Here is a 24,422-nt window from a genome sequence, read left to right on the forward strand (position 1 = left end):
AGAGAAAACATAAGTTATTTTCTGTATGGAAGATTTATCTCTTCTTTCCCAGTTATTTATTCAATCTTGTATTTATATCTGCATATATTCATGTATATTTATTTTATATTTTGAGTTATAATCTAATAATTTATTTTGTTGTCCAAATTGTTCCAGCTTTAGCCATTGGGAATGCTTTCATTTTGTTCCTATGTCCCTTCATTTGATTTTATTTTTTATATTTCTCTTATATCCTATAACCTTGCTACACTCATTTATTAGTTCTGGTAACTTTTAAAAGGGTTCTGTATGGTTTTCTGTACAGATGATCATGTCTTTTTTGGGAAAAAAGGCAGTTTTACTTTTCTAAATAGAATGTCTTTTATTTTTTTCTTGCCTTAGATTACATTGGCTAGAATTTCTAATGCAATGCTGAATAGAAGTGGTAAGAGCAGATGTCTTTGTCTTGTCTCTGTCTTAGGGATAAAGCATTTTAGTCTTCTATCTTTTTTTTTTTTTAAGATTTTATTTATTTATTTGACAGAGGGAGAGGTCACAAGTAGGCAGAGAGGCAAACAGAGGGGGGGGGGAAGCAGGCTCCCCACTGAGCAGGGAGCCCAATGCGGGGCTCGATCCCAGGACCCTGAGATCATGACCTGAGCCAAAGGCAGAGGCTTTAACCTACTGAGCCACCCAGGAGCCTCTAGTCTTCCATCTTTAAGTATGATTTTAGCTGTAGGATTTTCATAGATGTCCTTTGTAGTTTGGAGGAAGTTCTCTTCTTCTTCTTCTTTGTCTTCCCTTTTTTTTTTAAAGATTTTATTTATTTCCTTGACAGACAGTGAGAGCAGGAACACAAGCAGTGGGAGTGGGAGAGGGAGAAGCAGGCTTCCTGCTGAGCAGGGAGCCCAATGTGGGGCTTGATCCTAGGATCATGGGATCATGACTTGAGCTGAAGGCAGCTGCTTAGACTGAGCCACCCAGGCGCCTGAGGAAGTTTTCTTCTGTCCCTAGTTTGTTGAGAGTTATTTTTCCATATATGGTGTTGACTTTTGTCTAGTGCTTTTTTATGTCTCTATTTTGATCATCATGTGATTTTACTTTTTATTTTTATTTATTTATTTTTAAATGTTTCATTTATTTTGAGAGGGAGAGAGAGCACACAAGAGAGCATAAACTGGGGGAACAGCAGAGGCAAGGGAGAAGCAGACCCCCCACTGAGCAGGGAGCTGGATGTGGGACTTGATCTCAGGACCCCGAGATCATGACCTGAGCCACCCAGGTGCCCTGTGATTTTACTTTTTAATATGGTGTGTAACACTGGTTGATTTTTGAATGTTAAACCAATCTTCATACTTGGTCATGATGTACTTCTTTTTTTTCTTTTCTTTTTTTTTTTTTTTTTAAGATTTTATTTATTTATTTGACAGAGAGAGAGAGACGCAGTGAAAGAGGGAACAGAAGCAGGGAGAGTGGGAGAAGGAGACCAGGCTTCCCACTGAGCGGGGAGCCTGATGCAGGGCTGGATCCCAGGACCCTGGGATCATGACCTGAGCCGAAGGCAGACTCTTAACGACTGAGCCACCCAGGTGCCCCTCATGATGAACTTCTTATATATTTTTGTTAAGCTGTGAGTTACAGCTTACCTTGTGAAATATGTGTTACGTTTTGACCGTATTTTAGTTCATTTTATTTTTTGAAGACTTATTTGAGAGAGCATGAGAGAGAGCCTGTGTGCGTGTTGTTGGGGGAGCGGTAGAGGGAGAGAGACCATGACACAGGGCTCAATCTCACAACCCTGAGATCATGACCTGAGTAGAAATCAAGAGTCAGCTGTTTAACTGAATGAGCCACCCAGGCTCCCTGGGATCACTGTTTTAAAAGAATGAAATAGGGACGCCTGGGTGGCTCAGTTGGTTAAGCGGCTGCCTTCAGCTCAGGTCATGATCCCAGGGTCCTGGGATCGAGTCCCACATCAGGCTCCTTGCTCAGCGGGGAGCCTGCTTCTGCTTCTCCCTCTGCCTCTGCCTGCCTCTCTGTCTGCCTGTGCTCACTCTCTCTGACAAATAAATAAATAAAATCTTTAAAAAAAAAATAAATAAAAGAATGAAATAGAACTGAAAATATCAGACTGTGTTAAACTATTGTTCTGTGGAATTCTTATCTTAATTGTGTGTGTATCTGTATGTACTAGGCTGTAACAAAGTGTATTTCTTGACCTAGCTTATATCAATATTTTTCAAAATAACTAGTTCACTTTTTGATCCTGAAGATAATAAGGGATAGAGTAGGGCAAGAAAGCAAGTAGCCCCAAGAGGAGAGTGCCAGATTAAAAGAGGTACAACTGCGATAAAAAAATGGAGTTAGATAATGGAATAAGTGAGGGAATATGGGTTTCTTTAGAAAAGCCTCATCCATTTCTCTTTCTTTTTCTTTCTTTCTTTCTTTCTTTCTAGATTTATTTATTTATGAGAGAGAGATAGAGAAAGAGAGAGAGAACAAGCAGGAGGGGCAGACAGGGAGGCAGAAGAGAATCTCAAGCAGACTCCATGCTGAGTGCAGGGACCCACGTGGGGCTCAGTCCCAGGGCCCTGAGGTCATGACCTGAGCTGAAATCAAGTCGGATGCTTAACCAGTTGAGTCATCTAGGCACCCCTGTTTCTTAGTTTTGAGTGGAGTGATATTTATGTCTGCATGATGAAACCCATGGACTATGAAAGGATGTGATTAGTTGCAGATTAATAATTTATTGTTCCCAGCCAAAGGGCTTGGTAGTCTTTCAGATTTTGGAAAGTCTCTCCAGAAACATCCTCTCTTGTATGATTTAGTGTGGTCTTAAGGTGCTTTGTTTTCTTCTAGAAATACTGTTTTGAATAAAATCAAGCAAACGCTATTAAATTTGCTTAAACAAAGATAATTGGTTCTTATAATAGCTCTTCATACACAGTGAGAATTTAATCTTTATAGGGATGCATAGTCTTGAGAAACTAGCTAGTGATGTCAATTACTAGTTCATTTCCTAGGTGTGAATTCGACCCAATTTAAGAGGTTGGAGCAGTGATAGGAGAAGAATCTTTATGGTATCTTTAAGTTCTAAAGTATTGGATCTGTGTTTCTCTGTCAGTCATATTCCTTTGTTATTTGTCATCTTGGTACTAAGTGTTGTAGTTTCAAATTTCTGAAGGAAAGAATCTGTTTTAACAGCCTAGATGCCTCTTCAGCTTCTATATCAATCACCTGTACCCAAAGATGTATGTTTTAGGTGTGCACTTTTCTCCTGTATATATAGCCTTTCTCTGGGAAGATGGAATCATTGGTAGCTGGGCAGCCACCCTAAGAGGGATTTGTTTATAACAAGTCAATTATATTAAATAATAACAGTATTGAAAACCAACTTATAATATGGAAGTAATTTATTTTCTGAATGGTTAAAATTAATCCTTTTTCTTTAAGTCAGTGTTTCTTAATTAGCCTTTTTTGTTTCTAAAAGCCCCATTTGAAAATATATAAAATATCTTGGATCCCTTGAAGTCCATCCAGGAACTTCAGATTACTTGTGCCTACTCTAAGTTTCATAATCAAACAGTTTAACGTGTGTTGTTAAATTCCCTGTAAAATCTAGTTCAGGCCAGAGCATGAAATATCACAGAATAGAAATTTTTATTTCTAGTTACAGCTGTTATTTGAGAAAATAATTATCAAGTAACAGAGCCAATTATTAAGTTTAGAAGAATAGTAGACACTGATGTGAATCTTTAATAACATGTTCAGTAACAGGAACCATAAACAGTTTCAGGGCAAGGTGAATGATGCAAGAAATGCATATTTACTGATGAGTTTAGAAAAGAATATCTCAGGGTTTTAGTATTTGAATGCAAAAGGTAAGTGTAGAGGAAGGTAGGTAGCTAGTCAGAAAAGGGTTTATAACTGTGTTAAGATTCTTTTGAGCGCTAAGATTTTACGATTCTACCTCCAATTAAGTGTATTTAACCTGGAGATAGTACATTTGAGACATCTGTTTCAGGTTTCTTTAGCAAATAACTGTATTATCTTTGTTTTTATGATGTAGCTATAGAATGGATCTGATAAAGTTAAAATAAATCATGTCTAAAATTTATAGTAACATCAGATATAAAATTTATGCTTTTTGATTTATGATCTGCATACTTACTGCCTCATCAAGAACTCCCCCTTTTATTTTTTTTTTTTTTTTGGAAAAATTTCACCACTGGTTATATCAGGTCTTTGTGTTCATATTCCTATTTGACTTGTGTTTTTGTATTAGTAATAGCTACTACTGAGTTTTCCTTTGTAGTAGGGTCAGTTCCTAGCATTTTACATATTCTAACCCAGTTATTCACCAAAACAGCCCCATGAAATCAGGTATTGTTTTATCTCCATTTCACAGGTAAGGAAACTGAGGCATAGAGAGGTTGAGTAGTAAGTCGCATTTTTATTCTTGCAGAGCTGTAATTCTTTTTTTTTTTTTTTCCCCAGAGCTGTAATTCTTAACTTTTTCTGCATTTGTGGCCTATTACCTTAAGCAAATTATGAATCTTTGATTATGGACTGACTTTGTTCTGCCATAAGTGTCTACTTAGCACAGTGCTTTGCATGTAATTTAGACTCTAATAATTATGTATTGATTCTAAAATGCATAATCTAAGTCAAATGCATTCTTTCCATTTGCCTGGAAATTTTATTCCTCTAGTTAGCTATTTCTGTTGTTAATAACTGAAAAAACTAGTAAATGTATTTTCATGTATTACGTGTAATTAGGGAAGATTTTGGATAAAATGGAAGCCTGTTTTCATATTTTAAGTATGTTTTCAAATTACTACATTGTTAAAAAGATAGTAAAAGTTAACCAATAAAATATAAACATTCACTTTAAAATTTATTTCATAGGGTATTAATGTTAGAGTGAAGGGTATGTTTATTTTAAAATACTTTAAAATAAACCTCTTTGCATATTGTAATGTGCTTAGTAATGAGAGAGTGTTTCTAAATTTTAAAAATAAAAAAAATCAGTAAAAGTTGTGTCCTTTTTTACATATTGTATGACTTTCTTTTGTGCTGTTGTGACTTTGATATATTCATGTCAATCAGCTTTCTCCTTTATCCTCGTTTGAGTCTTTGTTAACAGCTACTTTGGTTTTGTATATATGTTATGCTTCATTTCTCCCACCCCTCCCTTTAATCTTAAGTTAAATAATTATTCAGAAGTTTAGTTCATTGACTTAAATTTCTGCCCTATTTTTAAAAGTTTGGTTTTAAAATTATTATATAACTCTTTAGAGCTTTACATGGTTCTTTATGAAATGAAAATGGTTTATTTCAGATAATAATTTATTCTCTTTAGGATCAGGTCCTTCTCAGTTACAATATTCAGTAGAGTAATACAATTATCTGGGGATTTCAGATGGCAATTTATTCAGAAGAGCTGTAGCAACACTTGGAAAAAGTATAGGTAGAAAAGTGCCTCTTCCAACCCTTACTGCTCTTTTGTAAGTTTCCCTCCCTCTTTTGCCTAGTATACACTTAAAGAAGTCTGCTTTTCCTTTATCAATTAAGTTACGAAAAATGTGGCTGAAGAATCATTATCCAGTTTCTGTTTTTGCAAGAAACATAATTATATTAGTAAATGATTGGGACACATTTGTGTAAAACTAAAATATATGTAAATTAAAGCCTAATTAACATGAATAATGGGAGATAAATAATTTGATATATACACTATTTACCCAATGTGGGGAACAAGCTGTTTAATAGCTGTGAATGTAAGTTACTATTATATTTTCTGCTTTCTATTTAAAATAGTTTAATAGATGAGCAGTATTAATATAAGATGTTTTCCAGATTAGCTCTATAGCTTAACCATTTTGAAGTCCTATTTGGATAAGCATGAACTTTTGATATCGCTTTAGTTTAAACTATAGTCAATATGTCCATAATTTAATCGAAATTTTAAAAAGGGAAGGAAGAAAAGAACTGTTATTTGGATATCTGTTTTGCACCAGGTGCTTTATGTATTATCTTTAATCCTCACTAAAATTGTTTGAGGTTGATGTTATTTCCCCCATTTTATAGATGAGCAAACTGAGGCACAGAGGTACCACAGTAAGTGGCTAAACAAGAATTCAGACTTACTTGTCTGATTTTAAGGCCCATGCTCTTGATGATGTTGTCCCTTTGGTATGAACTAAATTGAAGGTAGAATTTCTTGTTAAAGACATGAATTTTAATCTTTCTATCTTTCACTTTTACTCTTGCCAGGCCTGTCTTTTTGGGTTTTTGATGAACTTTTGTCTGTATAAAAGTGATATATGCTCCTTATTAGAATATTTAAACATATTGGAAAGTATAAAGACGAAGAAGTCTAAAGTCTTACCAACAACCATAGTTGCTATTTCACATTTTATAATATACTTTTTACATAATGGAAATCACAGTATGTAATTTTAAACTACACATTTTCACCATAATAGAAGCATTTTCTTTACATGGTTGGCAACACATATTACTTGATATGTATGTAGCATGATATAAATAAAGGGATTATTTCCCTTTGAACATTTAGGGGTTTTCACTTTTTTCCCTTTGTAAGTGTCACTGAGATGAACATTCTTGTATATATCTGGTTAGGATGTTGTTTTGAGTTCTTTACTAACCCCTCCCATATGCACACACATACCTTTATATCCCTTCTTGCCCAACACTAAGAATATATATAGTCAAATGTTGGTTACTGAGATTATTCTTTGCCCATCTGTCCTCCTTCTCTTCCTCTTCCCTTTAAATATGCTTATAGTATTTTTGAAGTATAATTAGGCTCATTTGTTTCAGTTTACTTTCAGTTTTAGGTGCTTCCCCTCTTCTCATTCTTTCTCATTTTGTTTTTTACATGTATAGAATATTAACATGCTTTCCAGTGTCAGAGCTGTTCAAGGCCAACTCTTCTCATGTATAGTGCATCTGCTGTCTTCTAATCATGGATTTTGCTCTAGCAGTTGTCTATTCTTACTGTAGTATCAGTAGTTTTTTTTTTTTCTGCATCATTGTCACCAACATATAAGCTTGCTGAGTTCTCTTGCCTTAATAAAGAAAACAAAACTTGAAAGCAACTCTCCTGCCTTACTGCTTCTTCTTCTGTAATCTCCTTTATGGTTTCTTTCACATTTCTTGCCTTCTTTATGGTCTCTGACCATAGTCCTTGAGTCATTTGATTTCCTGTCTCCATATTGTAACTACAAATACCATCTCTAACATTGGTAATTACCAAATTTGTATCTGCAGTTACTGAATGCGATTTGAATATTCACCAAATTGGCATCTCTTCTTGGATATCGAAGGGGCATATCTTAATTAAACTATTCAAATCCTAAATTCTGATCCTCAATCCCAGACTTATTTCTCCCTCTGTTTCTTTACCCTGATAAATGGTAACTCTGTCCTTCCATTTACTCAGACTAAAAACCTTGGAAGTCATCCTTGATGTCATTCTGTACAATCAAATCCTGTTGGCTTTACTTTCAGAATGTATCTCGACTGTTGCTTTTCTATCACTTTTTACTCTTCCATCTTGATCCAGGGCAGCATCTCCTCTTACCTGGATTATCGCAGTAACTTCCTATATGGACTGCCTGCTTCTATGTCCTTCCTTTTTTATATAGTCTCAATGGAGTGAACCTTTGAAAATTAAAGTTTCCAGGGGCGCCTGGGTGGCTGAGTGAGTTAAGCGTCTGACCCTTGATTTCAGCTCAGGTCATGATATCAGGGTCTTGAGATAAATCATGTGTTGGATTCCACACTCAGCCTGGAGTCTGCTTGAGATTCTGTCTCCCTTTGCTCTCTCTCTCCCTCCAAATAAAAAATGAATGAATCTTTAAAAATTTCCTATTCTAGTTAAAACCATCTTGAATCACTCTTATTTTTACTCAGAGTAAAAGCCATAGTCCTCAGAGTGGTTTTAAAGGTCCCGCGTGAGCTGGCCCCATTATTTCTCTAACTTAATCTCATTTCCTTTTACTCTTGCCTTTCTGCTCACTTACTCCAGGCAACATTGACCTTCTTGCTGTTCCTCAGATATACCAAGCATCTTCCCACCTCACGTTTTTACCCTTGTTTTTCCTTGGCCTAGAGTATTCTTCCTCTAGATGTTTGTAATAGCTACCTCCTTCACTTCCTTCAGATATTTGCCCAAATGTCATCTTTTCACTGAGAGTTTTTCTGTCCGTCCTTTTAAAAATTAAAAGGTTCTCTGCTTATGCCTGCTATCTTACTGTTTTGCTACACTCCTTAAGTGTACTGCTTGTCAGTGTATGTGTCTGAATAGTGAATTCTCAGTAAGTACTTAGTGAATGCTCCCTTCTAGTTCTAATAATCTGCCTTGAGGTAGTAGTAGGCCATTCATTTATGATTAGGAGTGAAGGGCTGTCAGGAAACGTCGTAGTATTAAACCAAACATGATTCGTAGTCAGTATAATACAACCCAGCATCACAGGTCAAATATGGGTTAAATGTAAATTCTGCATTTCTCAGTTGACATTCTGTGAGAAGATATGAATCCTGGTAAAATACAGCTCAAGAGGGGCGCCTGGGTGGCTCAGTGGGTTAAAGCCTCTGCCTTCGGCTCAGGTCATGATCCCAGGGTTCTGGGATCAAGCCCCACATCGGGCTCTCTGCTCAGCAGGGAGCCTGCTTCCCCCTCTCTCTCTCTGCCTGCCTCTCTGCCTACTTGTGATCTCTATCAAATAAATAAATAAAATCTTAAAAAAAAATACAGCTCAAGAAATTCTGGTGTAGAGTCAGTAGGAAGCATGAAATGAAGCGTGTGTATATTTATTGATATTCTTGTTGATGTAAATAACCAGTATATTTTGTTACTTTATTTTATTTTTTTTTAAGATTTTATTTATTTATTTGTCGGAGAGAGTGAGCACAGGCAGACTGAGAGGCAGGCAGAGGCAGAGGGAGAAGCAGGCTCCCTGCTGAGCAAGGAGCCCGATATGGGACTCGATCCCAGGACCCTGGGATCATGACCTGAGCCGAAGGCAACTGCTTAACCAACTGAGCCACCCAGGCGTCCCATATTTTGTTACTTTAATAATTAGTTTCAAAAAAGGTAAAAGACTGGCTGATAACTCTTGTTAACTGGTAGTTAATTTTGTCAGTTTTATTTTTGAAAAAAGTACTTACGGGGGGTGCCTGGGTGGCTCAGTGGGTTAAGCCTCTGCCTTTGGCTCAGGTCTTGATCTCAGGGTCCTAGGATCGAGCCCCACATCAGGCTCTCTGCTCAGCGGGGAGCCTGCTTCCCCTTCTCACTCTGCCTGCCTCTCTGCCTACTTGTGATCTCTGTCTGTCAAATAAATAAATGGAATCTTTAAAAAAAAAAAAAAAGGTACTTCCTGGGCAAAGTTAGAAGTTTTTCTTTTTTTTTCTTTAATGGTTGTTTTATTTATTTATAGTTTTCATTTGAACAGTTTTTATTTAAAGTTGCATATAATGTTACTTTATCTTCTCAATTGCTTTTTCCTTATATTTGCCCCTTCCTTTCCTACTTAGCAAGTTTTGGCTTTATATTCAAGGATCTTTTTGTAGCTTTCATCCACTTTTGGTCCAGTGATAACCACCTTGCTAGGGTGAATGGCCACATGGACAGTTGTGCTGTTTGCTTTCTCTCACTTTACTCATTTGGTGTAGATGGTGTATTTCTTCCCATAAACCCGCACTACTTTGCCAATCTGCTGACCTTTACAGTGTTCTTGCCCAACCTGTACTTCATTCTCCTTTTGGATGGGCATGGATTGACCATTGTACTTCTGTCTTAGCTCTTTGGAAAGAGGGGAAGAAGACATAATCTTCCTGCGAATGTGGGAAGGTGCATTGAAATGCCTTTTATGGTTCTTGCTCCGGTCAGAAGTCACAAAAGGATTGAACTTCATTTTGGCCACTGTTCCTTCTGCAAAAGGGAAGGACTAGGGTTGTTGTAAGGATCAAATAAACTGATGTAATTGGAAGTACTTTAATGTGTATGTATAATTTATTATTATTACTGTTATTGTCTCTGCTAGAGACAATATCTATCTGTCACTCTCTATCACTTGCCCAATTAGTGATATTGGGCAAGTTAAGTTAGTTTCTCATTATGTTTGCTTACCAAAACAGTGGGAATAAAAATAGTATTGACCTTAAAGGTTTATCATAGGAATTCGATAAAGTAGTAATGCTTGCGTACAAAGAACCTGGTACACAATAAGCCCTTGGAAAATGTCCAGTATTGTTTTAACTATTATTGTTATTTCCAGTCATTTTTCTTAAGTTTAAGAATTTTCATTTTTCATTCACCATAGAGAATCTGTGTTCTTTAATTAGAATTTAGGATCTAGTCTCTCATGTGATTTTTGACACTTTCACTAAACACTTTATTTACTTCATTTGTCTTAACTCTTACAGAAAGGAATAAATGGTGTTTGTACATCCAATTTAGGATTATAAGTAATTGGTATTTTTACGTCTCATGTAGAAAACACCAAGATTGGCTATCAAGTAGAGTTGCATAACCCCCTTCTTCAGAGACCTTTTAGAAAAAAAGATTTGTGTAATTTATTCTTGAATGATCTGGGTCAGTTTCTGAAGCTGGTAATCTCTGGATGATTCTAAAAGGAGTACTAATATCCTTTGATATTGTTCTTGGGATGATGAATGGGTAGCAGCTGCAATTGCTACTTCTAAAGGGTCCCCTTTCCCTTAACCTTCTAGGTAGTTTGGTTAGTAAATAGAAATATCCCTTTCTGTGATGTGGTCTTTAGCAAAATGAACAAAACATGGTTATGGGATGGTCTTATCCTCACTACCTTTCATAGTACCTGGAAAAAACTGGATGTTATTTAAATATTCATAAATTTGAAAGGCAGTAAGAACCAGAGTTTTATGTATGTGGGAATATGATATTCAAGTATATGCTAAAAACACTGTAGGCTTTATGTAAGAGAGCTATAGATAAGAGAGATCAAAATAATAATAACAAAACCTCATTGAAAAACATGGATTAAAATAGAGCCTGAAGTTTTGTGTTTCTTTGTGCTGCTATTACATTTTTAATGCTCTGTATATTTGCAAGAATGGGGTACAGTAACTGACACTAAAATGAATGTCAATATATATTCTCTTTCAGATTTACTAAAAATTTATCTCCTGACAAGATAAATCTAAGTACCCTCAAAGGAGAAGGTGAACTGAAGAATTTGGAGTTAGATGAAGAGGTGCTCCAGAATATGTTGGATTTGCCGACATGGCTTGCTATCAACAAAGTTTTTTGTAATAAAGCATCTATTAGGGTAAGACTTTGATATCTGTGGAAAGAAAGCATTTTCTGTTTTCATTTTTTATTTCATTCCTATCACTTAAAATATTTTGTTTTAGATGGTTCTGTAAAAAGGCATTTGCATTAATATAATTTAAGAAGACAGATACCTATGTCTAGGTAATTGCATGAATGTGTGCTGGATAAATTTAATTGAAGTCATATGTTAATATATTATTAATTTATAGTTTAATTTTTGTTTAAAGTTTAGTCTTAACATTAAAATAAAATATTGGTAGTTAATAAGATAATTGGTTAAATTTGGCATATATTCAAAGATACTTTTTCATAGGATTTATTGTTAATAGGGACAGTTTAAATCTGTAGTAAGGAAACATGATTTCAAATAAAGATATGAAACCATAAATCCTTATCTTATCTTATACTTTTATTTGAAATTTTATTTCTTTTCCTCATTTGTTTCTTCCTCAAAGATTCTTTTTATTATTATTCCTTATTAAAAGCTATTCCTGCACATCTTTGACTCTAATCATTTGTCATATCACTTCTTACTCTTAAAGACCAGTGTTTTTGAGAGTCTTCTCAGTAGAAGTACTGGATGAGTAATCTGTTTCATAAAATTAAAATTGGACTCCAAAAAAAAGAGTATAGGAAGCTTCCTATATTGTTCAATGGCCACCTTTAACCCAAATGTCTATAAGGATGTGACTTTTTAGTGTATGTTTGAACATTATTATTTGATATTGCCTACATTTTACATGAGTGGCCTCACCTTTGTCTCTATAAAAAGATTGGTCAGAATTTTATTTTATTAAAAAAAAAAGTTTTAAGACTTTATTTTTAAGTAATATACGCACCCAACATGGGGCTTGCACTCATGACCCTGAGATCAAGAGTCATATGCTCTTCTAAGATGGAGCCAGCCAGGCGCCCCATGGTCAGAATTTTAGAATTTAAAAAACCGTTCAATAAATATAAGACTGGTTATGCTCTGCTGGGAAATCTTAGTTTAAATTACGAAGTTAAGGGACTCCTGGCTGGCTCAGTCAGAAGAGCATGTGACTTTTAATCTTAGGGTTGTGACTTCAAGCCACAGGTCAGGCATGGAGCCTACTTAAAATTAAATCAATCAATCATGAAGTTAAAATGTGTTTTAAGGTCTGGGAAAAAAGAAACTTATGAGGGCCTAAGACTCTTATTTTAAAAGATGACTAAGAAAATATGATTAGTAATCTTTTCTTATACAAAATAGGTACATCTGATTTTAAGAGTCTAAATGAGTTGCTCAATTAATTACTTAGCAATTTGAGAAAAAGTCAGCTGATAAAATTTGGTATGTCTGTACTATATTTAGAGAGCATCTGTGTTGATTGCTGTTTTAAATTATTTTTTAATGATTGATTTTAAAGAAAAAAATTTTTGTTTGTTTGGTTTTTTTTGGTAGATTCCATGGACAAAATTGAAAACACATCCCATCTGTTTGGTGAGTTCTGACTCGCCTCAAATAAACATTTATATATGGATATGATGTAACTGCTCTGCTAATATTAATCTTTTGTTTCATAGAAACACAATATTCTGGCTTTTCTACAAATTGGCTTTCATTTTATATGGATGGTACTTAGTTTTTTCAGCCCTTAAATGAGAAGTTTGAACTTTAAAATGGGAGGGTCTTGTATTATGTTCTAAGTTGGTATATTTTTATTGTGTCACTTAGCTGTTTATTGACATACTATGACAGTTTTAGTAAAATTTAATTCAAACTTTCTGTGTTTCTGATTTTATTGATCTACTAAATTAAATAATACGGACCTGAATATACTTTCCTTTTTTTAAGAGTTTATTATTTATTTATTTGACACTGAGTGCACGCACGCACACAAACACACACACACACACACACAGGAGTGGGGTGGGGAGGGGCAGAATGAAGGGGATAAGCAGACTCCCCACTGAGCAGGGAGCCCAGGCTGCTGACCACAGGACCCTGGGATCGTGACCTGAGGCAAAGGCAGATGCTTAACTGACTGAGCCACCTAGGCATCCCAGTATTTCCTTTTTTAAGGAAAATTGAAGAAAGATCAGTCATTTGGTCATTTTATTGATTCATTCATTCCACAGATATTTATTGAGCACCTTCCCTGTGCTCTGAGGGAACTTAATATTTTTAGAGAAGAGACCAGTATCAAGTAAATGACAATTTCAGATAATAAATGCTTTTTTAAAATAGAGAATAAAGAACGTTAGTGCTAGTGATGACTACTAAGGACATTTGATCTTCAAAACTGTTACCTTGAAAGAAATTTTTTTCATTATGGCAATGCTTATTTTTTCACATTTCTTGCATATTTCATATTTTTCATTGTTTGTCTTAAATCTCAAGTCTTAGATTGGGATAAGCTTTTACAGCTGCTTAAATCCCATTCATTAATATATAATCTCATTTAGTAATTAATAATATTATACATTTGGGATTAGAGATTGAGTTTCTGTAAAATCTGATTTCAGCAGCATAAGACTACTTGTAATTTTTTTTGTTTCATTTTCCTATATATGCACAGCTTTTTTATCAGATAGTAAGTGCCTTGAGAAAGGACTGAGCATATTTTCTGTTTTGGTGTTCGTCTTTTTAGACTTTTAGAGAGATTTAAAATGATTCTGCTTACTTACTGTTTATCTTGTTCCTAAAGAAATGAAAGAGAAAGTAGTGTTACATGATATTTTCATAAAATATCTAAATTTTTTTTACATTTTTAATCTATTTTTATTAGTCCCTGGATAAAGTAATAATGGAAATGAGTACATGTGAAGAACCACGAAACCCTAATGGCCCATCACCAATTGCAACTGCTTCAGGACAAAGGTAAGCTATTTCCATTAATCTGCATGACTTGCAAAGGGAGTTCTTTTCTGTAGTCAACTCTGTGATCTGTAGTAATGGAACATAAAATAAAATTTCCTAACTTCAGACAGTTTCTATTTCAGTCCTCTGTTCCCATCAGACATTTTGCAGTTTTGGTATTTTGTTGCCAGAGTAGTAGAATTGATTTTTAGCCTCTTTTATTCATCTTGCTTTCCTTGATATTAAATAGTAATGATGAACCAAAAGCATTTTATAAATCAGATAGTCTCTTAATTTCTGAATAGTTTCTTTGTCTATCATTTATTCTGTGCATCAGTGGAATGACTCTTAAGGGTTACGTTGATGCCTTAAAAATTATAGGCCTTTTGGGTTATCCTAAAATTCATTAAATATAGAATGTTCACACTTCATACACATTGGATTTTGATAGATAAAGATCAAATGCTAATAAAGTAGAAGCATGGGAGCCATTTTGCATAATTTTCTTGAGAAGTTAGATCTTTAAAAAATTGATCTTTTTTTTTTTAAGATTTTATTTATTTATTTGAGGGAGCGAATGTGAGGGCACAAGCAGGGGGAGGAGCAAAGGAGCAAGCAGACTCCCTGCTAAGTAGGAAGCCTGATGCAGTGCTGGATCCCAGGACTCCAAGATCATGACCTGAGGTGAAGTCAGACGCTTAACCAACTGAGCCAACCAGGTGCCCCTCAAAAAAATAGATCTTTAGAAAATTACCTGTTTATTACTGCATTCATTAAATTTGGGTCTCATATCATTTCCTTAAGTCAGGTTTTCTGTACTAATTTTTGTCTGTGTACCTATTCATGTAAAATGTTCATATAGATTTAATGTGATCAGTGCCTTCTCAAGTTGTAGAACATGGCAGTCCTGAACATTTTATAGTATTCTGGGTGCTGTGTCAAACCAATGATAAAACTCTTCTTTGGAGTGAATGTACACAGGGTTCCTGGCTGGCTCAGTTGATAGAGCATGTGACTGTTGATCTTAGGGTTGTAAGTTAGAGCCCCATGTTGGGTGTAGAGATTACTTAAAAATAAGATCTTTAAAACAGAGAATGAATGTACACATTAGATACATAGACACACACACACTTGCACACTTCTACCTTCCTCTTTCACCAAGGTTGAACAACTTTTACATTAGTGCTTTCTGTGAGAATACCTATAGCCTGATCATTAGCGCCCCACATAGGAATCTGATGATGATCCATCAAACCACTGCTAGGAGTTGACTGAATGCCAGATTTATCAGCTGTATAGTTTATATTTGGCCTACAGGTAATAGTGACTGGGGAACGTTAACTTCTTTGCAGTTTATCCATCAGCCAGCAATTTGAGATTTTAAAGTTTAAATTATAATTTCATGTGTGATAAGAGTAGATTGGAGCAATTGGTCAAGTTGGGTAGAGTCAAAAAAGTAGAAAAAGTGTAGGTGTTTATAAGATTATTGAAAGTAGGAAAGAAGATTAGGAAAATTGGTATTATTGTTGATAATGTTTTTCCTAACTCACGTTTTTATAGTATCAATAAGTTTTATAATTTTGGCTTTGTAGTCATATGATGATAATCCTTATGTTTTTATGTATGGCCATATGGTTAATCTGTTTCCACAGTTTCCAGACTTGCCTGATTATAGCAATCACTTAGGGTGCTTATTAAATCTATATTCTTTTAGGTTCCTTTTTTTGAGATTATGATTCTCGAAGTCTAGAGTAGTTCTCAAGATGTAATTATGTATTTTTAAAAATTCATTATACTTATACAACTTGGAGAAACACTGATCTATTTTATTTTGTCTCTACAAGATTAAAATATAGGGAAATTAATACTTAACAAGCTGGCTTACCTTCTTTAGTGCAGGACCTATGAGTTGATTATGTTCCCATAGATTAATGATCTAGTAAATTTGTAAGTTCAGAAATTTGATTTTATCACTTCATATAGAGATCTACACCTATGTGAAGATAAATCAAACTTAGAAGAGACTTGTTTGAAAACTGGAATTTCACTTTTTTAATTTATAATGAATGACATAGCCAGAAACTTGTAGACTTTAGTCGTTGATTCAGGCTTCACCCCTCTGGCGGTAAATCCTCCAATACAACTGTGACACTTTTTTTTTTTTTAAAGATTTTATTTATTTATTTGACAGAGATCACAGGTAGGCAGAGAAGTAGGCAGAGAGAGAGGAGGAAGCAGGCTCCCCACTGAGCAGCAAACCCAGTGCGGGGCTCGATCCCAGGACCCTGGGATCATGACCTGAGCTGAAGGCAGAGGCTTTAACCCACTGAGCCACCCAGGTGCCCCCAACTGTAACACTTTTTAATGCACAAGTTAGAACAGATGGGGCTGGATATTCCAAGGGGCATTGCCAAATAATTATTATAGAGTAGTATATTCTTTCCAACTCCAGGAATATTTCTAGCCAAATGACCAAGTATTTGTCCTTGGGATTAAAGGAGGTTCTCCCTAGGATGCTAATGAGTTCCTCCTCTTTAGGTCTCAATAATACTGTAAATAATAGTTACATTTCATAAAGTATCATGAGTGAAGAGATGGGCTTCTTGGTTCATGTGCATTATTTCATGTAACCCTCATGTAATATGCAAAGTAGTACCTAATTTAAAAGGTAGGTCATCTGAGGATTAGGAAGTTTAGGTAATTTACTCAGTAAGATAGTAAATCAAGAAGCTTAGAATCAGGTCTAGGAGAGGGATGTACATGATCAATAAAAATGATGGGATCACTTTTATACATGTTGGCTTTGAAATGTACGGGAGGCAGCCTGGTGTAAATTCTGGTAGACATTTGAATTTTAACACTTAGAAGTTCTAGGGAGAGATCTGGATAGAGATAGATTTAGGAATAATGGTCGTAGTGATAATAATTGAAGTAATGTGTTAGTTGGACAAACTTTTATTACCCTTCCTGACAAAATATATTAATAGTCTATATTCCAATCATACTGTACTAATTATTCTCAAAATGTTGCCTCTACTTTCCCACATCACTGTGCCTTTGCTTGTACTTTTCCCTAATAGAAGATTTCCCTTCTTATCATCACTCCCTGTAGGACATGTATTTTTCTTTCCTGGATAGATTTCCCTAGTTATGAACAGTTTCTTCCTCTACCAAATGTAGTGATGGCATGGGTGGTTCAGTGGTAGAATTCTCGCCTGTCAAATGTAGTGATGATTCCTTTTTTAAAGCACTTAATTACAGATTGCCTAATGTTTCAGCTCCTAGGGTATATGTGTTTTTCTTCTCCAAGTAACTTGCGAGCTCTGGAATACCACACTATATTTTGGTTTTCTTTACGTCCCAGCATTGTGCACATGGTAGATGCTCAGTAAATATTTGCTGAATTGGATTAGAAAATGTAAACTTTTTCTGACTTTATTCCTGAATTTGAGATTATATTGTAGTTATAGTCTGTAACCTTCTTTGTGTCAGGAACTTAGCTCTCTTACTTACTTTATAGATTCCAGTTGTTTGAATTTCTGGCAACTTGAGAGTAGGCAGTTTTGGATAGTGATTACAATAACCTAATTTGAAGAGGAACCTTTCAGGGGGGCCTGGGTCATTCAGTTGGTTAAGTGTCCAACTGTTGATTTCCGCTTGGGTCATGATCTCAGGGTCATAAGCTGGAGTCCTGCATCGGTCTCCTTGCTGGGCGTGGCACCTGCTTAAGATTCTCTCTCCCTCTGCCCTTCCTCTGCTCATGCACACGTGCCCTCTCTCTCTCTGAAAAGAAAAATAATAATAAAATAAAGAGTAATCTTCACTCACACCTATCAAAATGGCCACAGTCAAAACCACAAGGAACAAATGTTAACAAGGATTTGGGGGGGGAAATGCACTGTTGGTGGGAATGCAAACTGGTGCAGCCACTGTGGAACACAGTATGGAGGTTCCTCAACAGATTAGAAATAAAACTACCCCTACGATCCAGTAATTTCACTACTGAATACAACAACATTGGATACTACTGAATTGCATCAAAGAATGCAACAACACTAATTAGAAAAGATACACACACCCCTGTGCTTATTGTGGCATTATTTATAATAGCCAAGATATGGGAGCAGCCCAAGTATCCATCGATTGATGAATGCATAAAGAAAAAGTGCTTTATATCTACAATGCAGTATTATTCAGCCATAAAAAAATAATGAAATCTTGCCATTTGGAACAGCATGGATGGATCTAGAGCTTATACTGCTTAGCAAGATAAGTCAATCAGAGAAAGACAAATACCATATGATTTTGGAATTTAAGAAACAAAACAAATGAGCAAAGGGAAAAAAAAAGAAACAAACTCTTAAGTATAGAGAACAAACTAATGGATACCAGAGGGGAGAGGTGAGTAAAATAGATGATGGAGATTAAAGAGTACATTTAAGATGACCACTGAATAGTGTGTAGAATTGTTAGATCACTGTTGCACACCTGAAAGTAATATATTACTGCGTATTAACTATACTGGAGATAAAATTAAAACTTACCAAAAAGAGAGAAACCTTACATTTTAAAAATCTTTTATCATTTTGAGAAGAACATTTTTATAATTTATATCCAATCAGCCTAGATTATTGTTTTAACCAAAAAATTTTTACATAAAAATGAATAATATAATGGTCAGTTTGTACACTTGTATGTGAATATTGACAGATAACCTTTTAATGATTTATTTTGGCTTTAGTGCATTATATTTTGTTTTGCTTTGTTTTTCCAGTGAATATGGCTTTGCTGAAAAAGTAGTTGAGGGAATTACTGTTTCTGTAAATTCCATTGTTATCCGCATTGGGGCAAAAGCTTTCAATGCATCCTTTGAACTTTCCCAGCTAAGAATCTATAGTGTAAATGCAAACTGGGAACATGGAGATTTAAGATTTACTCGTATTCAAGATCCACAGAGAGGAGAGGTAAACATTTTTTTTCATTCTTTGTTTAAAAAATGTTTTAGTCACTGATAAATAAAAGAAGACATTTAAAAATAATTATTACATATAGTTACCTAGATTCACATACTTCATTTACTGACCTTTTAACTATTCCTTTCTCTTAGTTATTTAATTAAAAATGTGCATATATTAGTGTTTTTTCTATAATCTTTCCATTTATAGTTAATGAACCCCATTTTTAATGAACCCCATTTTAATTTCTCAGCTACTCAGAATTGAATTTTAAATATACAAAACTAAAATGTTACTTACATTTTTCTTGTTCACAAGATTCAAATGCTTTTTATACTTTATATCATATAAAAAAGTATTAACAGCTTTATGAATAATGAATATAATTGAAGATTGTAACTATACAGTTTGTTTTAACTATATCATTTAGAATAAAAGCATAGTGAGTATAGCAAGAGTGTCATAAAATTGGTAAAGACATAAAATTTTATTTATCTTATTTGTTTAGCTTTTTTGTTGTTTTTATAAATCTATATGTCTCTCATTCTGTTTTGCCTGAGTAACTGAAGCTAATCTCTTTGTTCTCCTTAGGTTTTGACATTTAAAGAAATAAATTGGCAGATGATTCGAATAGAGGCAGATGCTACTCAAAGTTCACATCTTGAAATTATGTGTGCTCCCGTTCGATTAATAACCAACCAATCAAAAATCAGAGTCACACTTAAAAGAAGAGTAAGTCATCAGGGTTATCTTTTCAGTTCATGTGGTAACTAGTGGAATTGAGAGGAAATTTTAAATAATTTTCAGTTAAAACATTGGAATATTAAAACAAAGCAAAATAAAAGGAAATATAGTTCCTCCAGCAGTATTTGAAGAAACCTAGTGTAATGATAACATTTTTCAGTTTTCTAGATTTAATATTTAGATTTTTACCTTTGATAAATTTAATAGATTCTCCATTGCCAAATATTTCCGAACATTAGCTGTCTTATAATTTCATTCTTCTTTTGAGTCTTACTTAGGAGTATGTAGTCAGCAAAACCTCCATTATCAGAAGCCAAAACTACTAGCTTTTAGAAGGTTATTAAGATATGAATGGTAATTTAAATAAATAGGGAAGATAGTTACTTAAAGACATCAGAATGTGAGAGTTCACCATAGATTGTAATGAAATTTAATGGAATAATGACTTTTTAAAATGTGGCTCACTTAAATTCTCAACAATAGGTTTTATATCACTAGACCCAAATAAATATTCCAAGTTAAATTGAAAATTTTTTTTCAGAGTATAATACTTAATACAATATTGTGAAATGTGGTTAAAATAGCATTTCAGTTTCTAATTTTAATGTTTCTTTCTATACTAGAATTACCACAATTAGTATAGGTAATTTTATGATTTGTTAGCTATAAATGCAAATTTAAATTATATAAGCACTTGTACCTGTATAATGTACAACTGCATCTGTTAAGGTACAGGAATTTGTGAGTCTTTTTTTAACCACCGTTTCTCCAATACAAGGAGATATTCCTTTTATAGTATAGGAGTATAATAAATAATTTGGTGAATGAAGGAAGGATCCATATTTCATTCAAACATTTTAAATATTTTTAAAACATTAGTGCATTGTGAGTTTTATGTCTTGGCTTAATTATATGAATGATTTTTTTTGACAGTTAAAAGACTGCAATGTTATTGCAACAAAGTTAGTTCTAATATTGGATGACTTATTATGGGTTTTAACGGATTCCCAGTTGAAGGCTATGGTACAATATGCAAAATCTCTCAGTGAAGCAATAGAAAAATCAACAGAACAAAGGAAGAGCATGGCTCCTGAACCTACACAGGTATGCTTTTAAGAGGAAAAACACTTAAATCTGTAAATGGTTTAAAAATCAGAATGGTTAGTTGTTTTCTTTATGTGAAATAGATTGTGAGACTTTGAGTCCAAGAATCTTTTATCTAGATATGTTACTGCATAGTTTTCTACACATGGAATCTATGTGAAAACATATATTAAGTCTGTTTCTGTCTATATAATGTTTATTTTGTTTGGAGTTTTGTACTAGGTATAAGAGTTAATGATAATGTAAAAGTTTGATGTTATAAATACCTCTTTTCAGGAAGTAAAATACAACTTAACTTACTAAAGTAAGGGGAAAGGAAAAAACTTGGGTATAGTCAAGGGAGAAATGTGAGAATTAAAATTGCAGAAAATGTAAAAAAAAAACAAAAACAAAAAAAAAACCCAAACCCTGGGGAGTTGCTGAAGTTCAACAGAAAACTGTTAGCATTGTATCTGTTCTTAATAAAAACAAGGGATATTGTGAAATCCTATTTCTATGAAGCTGTTTCTTTGGAAACAGAGTAATATGTCTCAGACATATGGCTTGTTGGTGATCTGGCTTGGTACATGGAAGTAGCCTACATTTTAGGCTTTCCTATGACTATTGAATTGGCATTAGTTACTGTCTAGCTGCTATGTGATAAGGAACAGGGCTAGACACTGTAGATGTAAAAGTGAATATTATCAGACCCTGTCCTCAAGGATCTCAGTATAATGGGAAGACAGATATAAAACAAATCATTGTAGTTCATCTTTTTTTTTTTAATTTCTGTGAAGTTTTTTCTACACAGAATTCTTTTTTTTTTTTTAATTAAAGATTTTCTTTCTTTCTTTATGTGTCAGAGAGAGAGCACAAGAGCACAAGCAGGCAGAGGGGCAGGCAGAGGCAGAGAGAGAAGCAGGCTCCCCACTGAGCAAGGAGCCTCATGTGGGACTTGATCCTAGGACCCTGGGATCATGACCTGAGTCGAAGGCAGCAGCTTGGCTGAGCCACCCAGGCATCCCCACTAGAGGGCAAATAAAAAGGGGAGTGAAGGAACCATAGAAGCATAGAGAAGTTATAGTCAACTGCATAGTTTGGAAAGGTTTCACAAAGAGAGGATAATAAAAATAAGAAGTTCGGGACACCTGGATGGCTCAGTGGGTTAAGCCTCTGCCTTTGGCTTAGGTCATGATCTCAGGGTCCTGGGATCAAGCCCCGAATCGGGCTCTGTGCTTGGCAGGGAGCCTGTTTTCCCCTCTCTCTCTGCCTGCCTCTCTGCCTACTTGTGATCTCTCTCTCTGTCAAATAAATAAATAAAATTAAAAAAAAAATCTTTGCCAGTTTAAATTATGATTTCAGAGGCTTTTAAAAAAATAAATAGTTCATAGGTGAGGAAAAGGGTATGTCAGGTGAGGGAATGGAATTTGCAAAATATATTGTTAAAGAGCATGGTATTTTCTGATAAAAATGAGTTTGGCATTACTAGAGAAGTCTTTGAGAGTTACATACACATGCCTCTCAAGATATACACCTTTCTAGGTTTTAAGGAAACTGGGTTACACATACTCCATTTTGATGTGTTCTTTCTTAAACTTGGTCTGTTAGAGAAGGTACTTATGGTAAAATGTCAGATTCACTCTCCCTTTCCCAAACTGCTCTTATCCTACTTGACAAATGAAAGGCCTTCTTCTTACTTCTTACTCATTCTTACTATGACGGATTTGTCCAAGAAGAGGGGAAAATTTTTTAAAAAGCTTGGGATGACAAGAGGAGTTAATTTGAAATACTGTTACTCATGACAAGAAGGAGGTAATTTGAAATACTGTTACTCATATTGGAAGTCAATGACTAATGACAAAGTAGCAAGTCAGGTGGTTTCTACTTCCACTTCTTTGCTTTCAACACATTTAAAAAATTTTTTTAAAAGATTTTATTTATTTATTTGAAAGAGATTGAGTAAGAGAGAGCATGAGTGGGGGAAGGTCAGAGGGAGAAGCAGACTTCCTGCCAGGTGGGAAGCCCGGTGCAGGGTTTGATCCCAGAACTCCAGAATCATGACCTGAACCAAAGGCAGCCTCTTAACTGACAGAGTCACCCAGGTGCCCCTGCTTTCAACACTTTTGAAGGAGGATCTATACATATCAGCTATTAGATTATTTAAAAAAAATTTTTTTAAATCATTTCATGAATCCTGGCATATAACTTGAAGGAATTCAAAGAATCATGTCATATTGCTAAAATAAAGTTGTTTTCATTCCAATTTACCTATTTATTTGAATAGTTTTCTAGAACTTTTAGCCATAAAAAGAAAAGAAGAATTGACAGTGAACCTTGTATCATTCTACCAATAAATACTATTTAAATAGCCAATGAGATATCTTTGTAATTCTCTGGGGGAGTCTAATTTTATAAGCTTGATGAACAAAACACTAAACTGTAACACAGAATAATTTAGGATGTCAGTAACAAGCATGGTAATTGAAATTAAAGGCTAGTAGACAGTGTGTTGGTGTTAATGTAGGTCTTATTTATATAATATGTGGATATATTTAGATAGAATATAGATTAGGAAACCAGATAAAGATACAGATTAGAAAACTAGAAACAAGGATGAAGTTCTATAATCCTATCACAATAATAAAACCAGTGTTAGCATTTTGAGTTCCATACAGGTTTTTTTGCCTAGGCACCTGCAGTTTTCCTAGTTTTAGTATGTCGTAAATGGATGTATACAATTTTCTTCATGTTGTTAGTCTTTATAACTACTATTTTTTCTTGTTCCCTAATATTTCTTAGTAGATTTACTTAACATTTCCACAGAGTTGTGATTTGAAGACCAAGAGAGTGGATGAGAGAGTGAAGTAGTTGACAGTGTTCCTTTGCTCAGCTGTACAAACTGAGAGATATCTTCTGTCATAAATATTTGATTAGCTTCATCCTTTCCTTCTCTGGAAGGGAAGACTACATTGAAAAACAGGAAATGTTAAGATAATTCAGAAGGCAAAAGAGGTCATAACGGCCCACTTCCCCCTATTCCCCGCAAACAGCATATAAAAACTGAATCTACCACAACATTAAGAAAAGGGTTTATAGAAAGATTAATGTTTATGTTTTTGTGTATATCAATTTTTTTTTTTTTTTTTTTTTACGAAGAAGGTAGAAAACATTGTTGAAGAAATACAGGAGAGGACGCCTGGGTGGCTCAGTCTATTAAGTGACTGCCTTCAGCTCAGGTCATGATCCCAGAGTCCTGGGATTGAGTCCCACATGAGGCTTCTTGCTCAGCAGGGAGCCTGCTTCTCCTCCTACCTGCCGCACCCCCTGCTTATGCTCTCTCTCTCTGACAAATAAATAAAATCTTTAAAAAAAAAGAGAGAATTTTTTCCTTCAAAATTGCACAGTCATAGATATAAAGAGTAGTCTATTAAAGCTTTGAAAGTAGAACATTAAAGTGATTTCTCTTGGGGCACTTGGGTAGGTCAGTTGGTTA

At 34.7% G+C, this 24,422-nt stretch overlaps 1 protein-coding gene across 2 annotated transcripts in view; it reads left to right on the top strand.

The window, feature by feature from the left end:
* Positions 1-24,422, top strand: part of BLTP3B (bridge-like lipid transfer protein family member 3B) — a 104,150-nt gene that overhangs the window by 23,757 nt on the left and 55,971 nt on the right. For both annotated transcript variants that reach the window (XM_080811986.1, XM_080811987.1), the window contains 6 exons: positions 11,156-11,318; positions 12,750-12,788; positions 14,077-14,168; positions 18,922-19,111; positions 19,694-19,834; positions 20,780-20,950. In XM_080811986.1, coding sequence (XP_080668112.1) covers positions 11,156-11,318; positions 12,750-12,788; positions 14,077-14,168; positions 18,922-19,111; positions 19,694-19,834; positions 20,780-20,950 — 796 coding nt within the window. The remainder of the gene's footprint in view (positions 1-11,155; positions 11,319-12,749; positions 12,789-14,076; positions 14,169-18,921; positions 19,112-19,693; positions 19,835-20,779; positions 20,951-24,422) is intronic.

This window comes from Martes martes (assembly GCF_963455335.1).
Source record: "Martes martes genome assembly, chromosome: 8".
NCBI lineage: Eukaryota > Metazoa > Chordata > Mammalia > Carnivora > Mustelidae > Martes > Martes martes.